The following is a 7,179-nucleotide window of genomic DNA, read 5'->3' on the forward strand; positions in this document are numbered from 1 at the left end:
TCACCTATTTCATGCATTGAGATTTCAGAATTGTGAAATTGGATTGTAAGCTTACCTAGTGACATATTTTTGAGCTTTTTAAGCTTTGTGGACCATGCTTGTTATGTGATTGATCTCACCTTATATCCATCTCTATTTTCCTAAGATGCATAGCAGCCATGTCACCCACTTCTATGTCAATTGGGTGATGCAAACAAACTTCAATGTGTGTCATTATTTGGTGTGTGATTTTCATAGCTTCTTTTTTTCATTAAACTCTCTCGCACAGCAATCAATATCTATTCATCATCCATTTCACAATTGCTTGATTCTTGCTTGAATGTTTTCTATGATTCTTTATTACTTGTTTGTTTGTTTTAAACAATAAGTTTTCTTTAAAGTATTTCAAGCACATTGGAATGAGTGAAGTGCATATTTCTTTTATAATTGTGACATAGAATTCATACACTTGTTTTCACTAATGTCACAACCTTATTCACTCACATTCTGGTGATTCATACCTCATTCCAACAATCCATGCTTCCATTCTTTTGCATTTATTCATCTTACTATCCTGCTTTCTTTCTTTCAGGATAATTCACCATAAGCAAAAATGAAAGCAGAAGAAAGAACACACAGCAGCCGGTTGATCCACCAACTGAAGGTGGCAATCCGTGGAGCCGGCGTACCCCCTTGTTCATCTTTGAATGCACCGAGGATAATGCAAACTTTTAAGTGTGGGGAGGTTGTCCGACCAATCGGCCGATTTTTGGGTGACAAATTTCTAATCCCAACACTTTCACATTTCATTTTTTTTCTATTATTACTATGTCATTTAGAATTCTTAGTTGCATTGTCTTAGTTTATTGCATTTCTTTTCATATATATAATAAGCTTAGTCAAAATAATAAAATTTTCCAAGGAATTTAACTATAGGGCATTGATATCCTAATTGATTTGAGTTGAGATCTTTCATTGTAACTTGCTTGAACTATATTGTGGAACATGATTTTTGAGCTAAGAACATACAACCATGTGAGTTTTGAGCCAAATTGTGTGGTTACATCATATAACCACTATTTTCATTCTTGTGTGTATTATTCTCTTTCTATGATTGTAATCTTTTATTTGTCTGATTCTTTTTGTCTATTATTTTGTGTATGAATGCATTTATATGATTGAGGCCTTTATTTCATTTGAGCTCACTTACCCAAATGGCCTTAACCTTTTATCCACCTTTGTTAACCAATTTTGAGCCTATTTTAATCCCCTTTTGTTCTTAATTTTAGCATATCACTACCTCTAAGTAAAAAAATAATAAATTTCCCTTATTTGGAATGATTAGCTTAGACTAGCACTACAAGGAAAAAGGCCTATGGTCACGCTTTTTTCTTGCCACGCTTTAAATGCGTGGCCAAAAATGGTCAATGGCCATGCTTTTATGAGGGTGGCGATTAATTAGAAATTTGACAACATTTTTCTTGCTACGATTAAAAAGCATGAGAAAGGGGTCTATGGCTACGCTTTTATGAGAGTGGCAATTGATTTGAGATTTGGCCACGTTTTTTTTGCCACGCTTCAAAAGCGTGGCCATAGAAAAAAACAGAGACACTTTTAAAGCGTGGCAAAAAATTTTTGATCTTGGCACGTTTTTTAAGCATCTCCATTTCCAATAACTCTATTAGCACCCCAAAAAAGCGTGGCGAAAAGGTTCGCTTAAAAAAAAAAGAAACTACTAAGTCCCAAACGCGCTACTAACTCATCACTCATCAGACTTAGCTTCTACTGTTCTCCCCTGTAAGGCTGTAACACCATTACGCCAACGCTCTAAAAATCCTAACACTCAGACAGAGCTCATCAGCGTCGCTTGCACTCTCTCATCTGCCGGCGCTCCCTCCGTCGTCTCCCCTAACCCGTCTTTGTTGGTGTTCGCATTCCCTTGGCGCTCATTACTCACTGCGTCGGTCAGCCAACGGAGGTCGCCTTTCCTTCCTCCGCGCCACCAGTCTCTGCACTCCTTCCTCTATCATCTCTTTTCATCTGCTCTACTGCCTTCTCAGCCAACGGGAACGGTGGAAGTTTCGGTTCGGTGAACAAGGACCTTCTCCAGAACATTCTGGCGAGGCTCCCGGCTCGTTGGTTTGCTTCTGCTGCTTGCATCAGCAAATCATGGAGCTGTGTCTGCAATCGAATCCTTACTCGTCCAAAGCTCTCTTCTGCCCTTTCTCTCAATCCTTCACTTTCCGTGAGTTTCACCTATTTCCCTCTAATAAAAACATTTCTTAAAATCTAGGGTTAATTGAAAATGGAAATGGAGCTTCGTGATTCTATCAGCTTGCTTTTGGAGTAAAATTTTCAAATTTGTACTAAAAACAATACATGTTATGTTCTGATAAACTTCATTAGTTCTGATTCCGAGTCAGATTGTGTTCAACTTTTCAGGTTACACTGAAACACTTGACCAGAAATCTAATATTGTGGTCCCTGAAGATGATCATGGCCTCTATACAATTGATATTCTAGATCCATCTTTGGTAATTTATTCAATTGTTAATTGATTAAACCAATACACAACAGTTCAACATAGCCTGTTTTATTTTTTTGTTATTTTTGGGAATTTTATTTAACTGATTTGATTTGATTTTCTGCTGTTATGTGAAATGTTGTTGTAGTTTATGAAATGTATACATTTGACTGAGTTGTATCATTTCCATGATATGATTGACATGCTTGTTGGGTGTGGCTACAAGAAAGGAACCACATTTCTTGGTTATGGTTATGACTTCAGGCAAAATAATAGGTAAATTGCTCGGCCCCTTCAGCATAATATCAAGTTTAATCAGTGGTTTATTTATTTGTTTAGTTGTTTCCCAAGGGTATTCCACCTTTCAATTATCAAGGAAGGAAACTAATCCCCTTCAGCATAACTATGTGCCTTATTTTTGTTAGTGTTGGCAGAATTGACAAGCTGATGGATGGCCTTAAAGCCAAGTTGGAAACTGCTTACAAAGCCTCTGGTGGAAGGAAAGTTAACTTGATTTCCCATTCTATGGGAGGAATCATGATCCTGTGTTTCTTGTCTCTTCACCGTGATGTGCGCTTACAAAACTCATGCTATTTCTACGATATATTGCATAGAGTTAGAGAAGAAAGTTATCCCATGTAGTTTGAAAATACTTACCAGTGAGTTTGTACATTGTGTTGGCAGGATTTTGTCAAATATGTGAATAAGTGGACTTGCTTGACGTGTCCTTTTCAAGGTAATTCCTATGTCTTTTTTTTATGTTGTTCTTATCCTGCAAGTAGGTCGTACTTTTTGCTTAATACTACACAATAAATCAGAATTTTAATTGGGTATTTGGATGTGTGGAACTAAACTCATCTTCTAATATTTCATATATTTTTGTTGTGCTATCAAATATTTTGATTACTCTATAAACACTCATTTAGGTAGAAACTCGCCCATCTTGAAAGTCGTACATATGGTAGTCCATGCTGCATAATTTCTTGACAATAATGCATTTCTTCAAATTTATGAAGTGATAATGCTAAGGCTAAATTATCTTGCCTTTTCCCTTCAAAGCTTCATTTTTTCTTTAGTTCATTATGTTCTTTGGTATGACCTTGATCTTTTATTGACATTTTTTCCAGATTGCATAAAAATAAGTACCAGAGCATGTTTATCTTCCATTTTTGTTTGCTTTCTATGAATAACATGTCACTTTTCTTTGATGACTTTTTTTATTTATGGTCCAGAGTATAAATATAGTATGTGATGATGAAAGTTACAAAAGAATGCAGTTGGTTGCAAAAATTCCCATACGTCATGGGCTTAGCATTCTTTTCCCTATATACTCTTATTTTCCTCCTTTCTTGATTCCGTAAACTTTTGGATTTTATGTTCCTCGTGAACAGAAGCCCCTGGATGCATCAATGATACTTTATTAACTAGACTAGAGTTTGTTGATGGCTTTAAAAGCTATTTTTTCGTATCAAGGTGGACTATGCATCAATTGGTAAATTCTTGATCTCAAGTGATTTGTACGGTCAGAATTTTTGTCTGTTTGAATGATGGCATGATGCTGTAATGAAAGTTTAAAGGGATCTCCGTTTGTTGAATCATGAAGGATGATATAATTATGTATGCCTTAGTTAATTTAGTTGACTTTAATTTGAGCTTTCTTTACCATATACGTGTAAGCCCCTTTTACTTTCTTATATATCTTAGCCTGCAAGTCATGATGTTAGTGCTACGTAATTACAAAATCAACCAACTTCTATTGTGATTTTGTTATTATTATTATTACTATTATGAAGGTGATCTCCCAGTTGTCATATCATGTGCTAGTCTTGCCCTGGCTGATGCTGGAATAATGAGGTATGACCTCGTTGCATCAGTTTCTTTGGAATGAATCTTTCTCACATTTGCAGTCTTCTGAATGTGTGTAAACTTGTTTTATTGGTGCTTAAGCTATGTCTAATATAAACTTTGTCTTGAAATTTTGATTTACTATCAAACTTGATCTTCTGCAATCTTCTACTTAGTTTTGATTATCCCAAAAAATTACATGTTTCTTTATTTTTTTTAACGATTGCAATCCTATCTCTATAAGAATATGAAAATAATATCAGTGCATAAAGTTCAGTGCTAAAATAATTGTGAGTCAAAACCAAGAACCAAATGTTCATTATTCTGAATTTGAATTGGGGAAAAACATTTGCAATTGATATGAATGACAAGGGTTGTCAACCCGGGGAGACATTTTTGGCACTGTGAGAATGAATCAATGAAGAAAATAATCATTCTATTGTATAAATTAATTGTAAAATTTAATTTAGGATTCTTTTTAAGCTTGCTAGAATTTAATTTGGGAAGCTGATCAACTTGCAGACCTTGTAAGACCTTTGTTCCATTTATACTTTTTAATGATATGATTTTTTCTTTATTTTAATTATTTCTTAAAATCTGATTCTGAATATTATCATTGAAGGATACTGTCATCAAATCAGTTGACCGGAAACTTACCATCGGCACCGTGAACTTTCTCCACCATACTCAACAGAAAATAGAAGACACTGCTCCTATTTCTGAAGGTCTCCTTCTATCAAAGATCTTTCAAGTACTTCTCTTGCTCCTTCTTGTCCTAATAATAATAAGCCTAATAGAAAAGGCCAAATCCTAACATGTGTTAATTTTTAAATAAAAGGTGTTGAGGTAGATAAAGCATCTGAAGTGACATGATTAGAGGAGACTCAACCGCCGGAGAACTTGATGGTTAAGAAAGGGCAGTACATAGGTCCTACTATAAGAAGACATGGTTATATTTTTTGTTTTTTCTTTTTTTGCACGGTTGTGTTTGGTTAGAATAGAGCTTGTAATCATTTGCACTGTTATTTGAACTCGAGATTTATTTTGTATTTGAATATTAGTTTTTTAAGGTATAAAATAATTATAGCAAAAATTATATTTCACTAATTACTGTTTGATTTGTCTTGTAATAAAAATTGCATACTATATTTATAGGTTTGGTAACAAAAAAGGATTAAAAATTTATATTGTGCAGCGATGAAGGTAAGGTCAGAAAAAATATTTTTTTTTAATTTGACAAGGCTATTGCCACGCTTTTAAAGCGTGGCCGTATCTCTCACTATTGTCACGCTTTAAAAGCGTGGCCATATCTCTCACAAAGCGTGACACTATAAAAAATGTGGCAAAAAAAAGCGTGTCGTTAGAGCAACCGCCACGCTAGCATATGTGACCCTTTCAAAAGGATGGCGGTAGCTCAAAAAGCGTGGCAAAAAGCTATCGCCACGCTTTTTTCATCTTTTCGCACGCCACACTTTAAAAGCGTGGCAATAGATGTATTTTCTTGTAGTGTAGTGAGAGTGTGTATCATTTAAGTGTGGGAAAGTTTGGAAATATTGGTAGACATAAAAGTGTATTTTTGTACTTTTGTTGAAGATCTTGGGAATTTGGTACATACTCATGCATTGAATGTTTAAACGTATGCATTGATACTTTTGTAAATAATTTATTTTGAAGAAGAAAAAAAATAGAGAAAAACAAAAGAAAAAGAGAAAAAGAGAAAAAGAAAAGCAATAAAGGGGACAAAAATGCCCCGAAAGTAAAGTAATAATAACAATGCATATGGGATGTGAATTGAAAAGAATGCACGAGTGTGTGAAAAAGTGAAGAATGGGTAGTTAGGTTTGTATTTGAATTGTATAGGTTATTATATATATTAGGTGAGAGCTTAAGTTAGTGAAAGATTCAAATTTCAAGCTTACTTAACCATATACATCCTTATCTTGACCCTAGCCCCATTACAACCTCGTAGAAAGCTCTCACGATATTTGTATGCATACATTGAATAATTGTTGATTGTTAGATCAAAAACAAATCTTAGAAAGCATGATTAGAGGAGAATTGAGTGAATCAACCGTATACACTTGAGCGACTAGAGCGGATACACATCTGGTGAGGGGTTTAATTGCTCAACTACATGTTTTCACCTATGATCATTTCTTTTCTTGCAAGTTGTTAAATTCTTTTCTAGAACTCAATTCCATCGTGGATTTGATTTGATTGTGATTGTTTTAGCCTTTATGTTCATATATGTATTCTTGGGAATTGACTTATTTTGACCAAGTAGTTGCATGCATGTAGATAGGTTGCATTTAGATAGTTTGCATTGAATAAATGTTGATACCCCTTATTGTATCTTTCTTGGTTTAGCATGAGGACATGCATGGTTTGAGTGTGCGGAGGTTGATAAACTCCATTTTTAGGGTTTATCTTGTGTTGAATTTAGTAAATTTTATCAACTTTTCTCACATTTATTCAATGAAATAACATGATTTTGTGAATGTCTCCTAAATTGTGATTAAAAGTGAAAACATGCTTTTTAGGCCCTTAATTTGCTAAATTTAATTCTCTTTAATTCCATTCGATGCCTTGATGTGTTTGTTTAGTGATTTCAGGTTTAGAAGGAAAATATTGGATTCAAGAAGTGAAGAAAAAGCATGCAAAATGGAGAATTCATGAAGAAATGAGGAATTGGTGGAAATCATGGCCACGCGTACGCGTGAGGAAGGAGACTTGCAAGGCCATGCGTACGCGTGACACTCGTCACGTGACTTCATTAAAGAAAATTTGACTGGCGATTTATGAGCTGCATCAGGCCCAAGTCCAACTTATTT

General features: G+C 34.7%; 1 protein-coding gene across 12 annotated transcripts; it reads left to right on the forward strand.

Annotated features, from left to right (window-relative positions):
* Positions 1 to 1,727: 1,727 nt before the first annotated feature.
* LOC112777220 (phospholipase A(1) LCAT3) lies at positions 1,728 to 5,455 on the forward strand. Of its 12 annotated transcripts, XM_029295922.2 has the most exons (9): positions 1,728 to 2,224; positions 2,422 to 2,513; positions 2,652 to 2,779; positions 2,929 to 3,073; positions 3,188 to 3,239; positions 4,297 to 4,357; positions 4,832 to 4,875; positions 4,971 to 5,099; positions 5,187 to 5,455. In XM_029295922.2, the coding sequence occupies exons 1-7, from the start codon at positions 2,149 to 2,151 to the stop codon at positions 4,857 to 4,859; spliced, it is 582 nt and encodes a 193-aa protein (XP_029151755.1). In that variant the 5' UTR covers positions 1,728 to 2,148; the 3' UTR covers positions 4,860 to 4,875; positions 4,971 to 5,099; positions 5,187 to 5,455. The 12 variants fall into 12 exon arrangements, with proteins under 12 accessions (XP_029151755.1, XP_025677330.1, XP_025677331.1 ...); XM_025821545.3 differs by lacking the exon at positions 4,832 to 4,875; XM_025821546.2 differs by lacking the exon at positions 4,832 to 4,875 and having other exon boundaries at positions 4,971 to 5,073.
* Positions 5,456 to 7,179: the final 1,724 nt, after the last annotated feature.

This window comes from Arachis hypogaea, chromosome 19, assembly GCF_003086295.3.
Source record: "Arachis hypogaea cultivar Tifrunner chromosome 19, arahy.Tifrunner.gnm2.J5K5, whole genome shotgun sequence".
Taxonomy (NCBI): domain Eukaryota; kingdom Viridiplantae; phylum Streptophyta; class Magnoliopsida; order Fabales; family Fabaceae; genus Arachis; species Arachis hypogaea.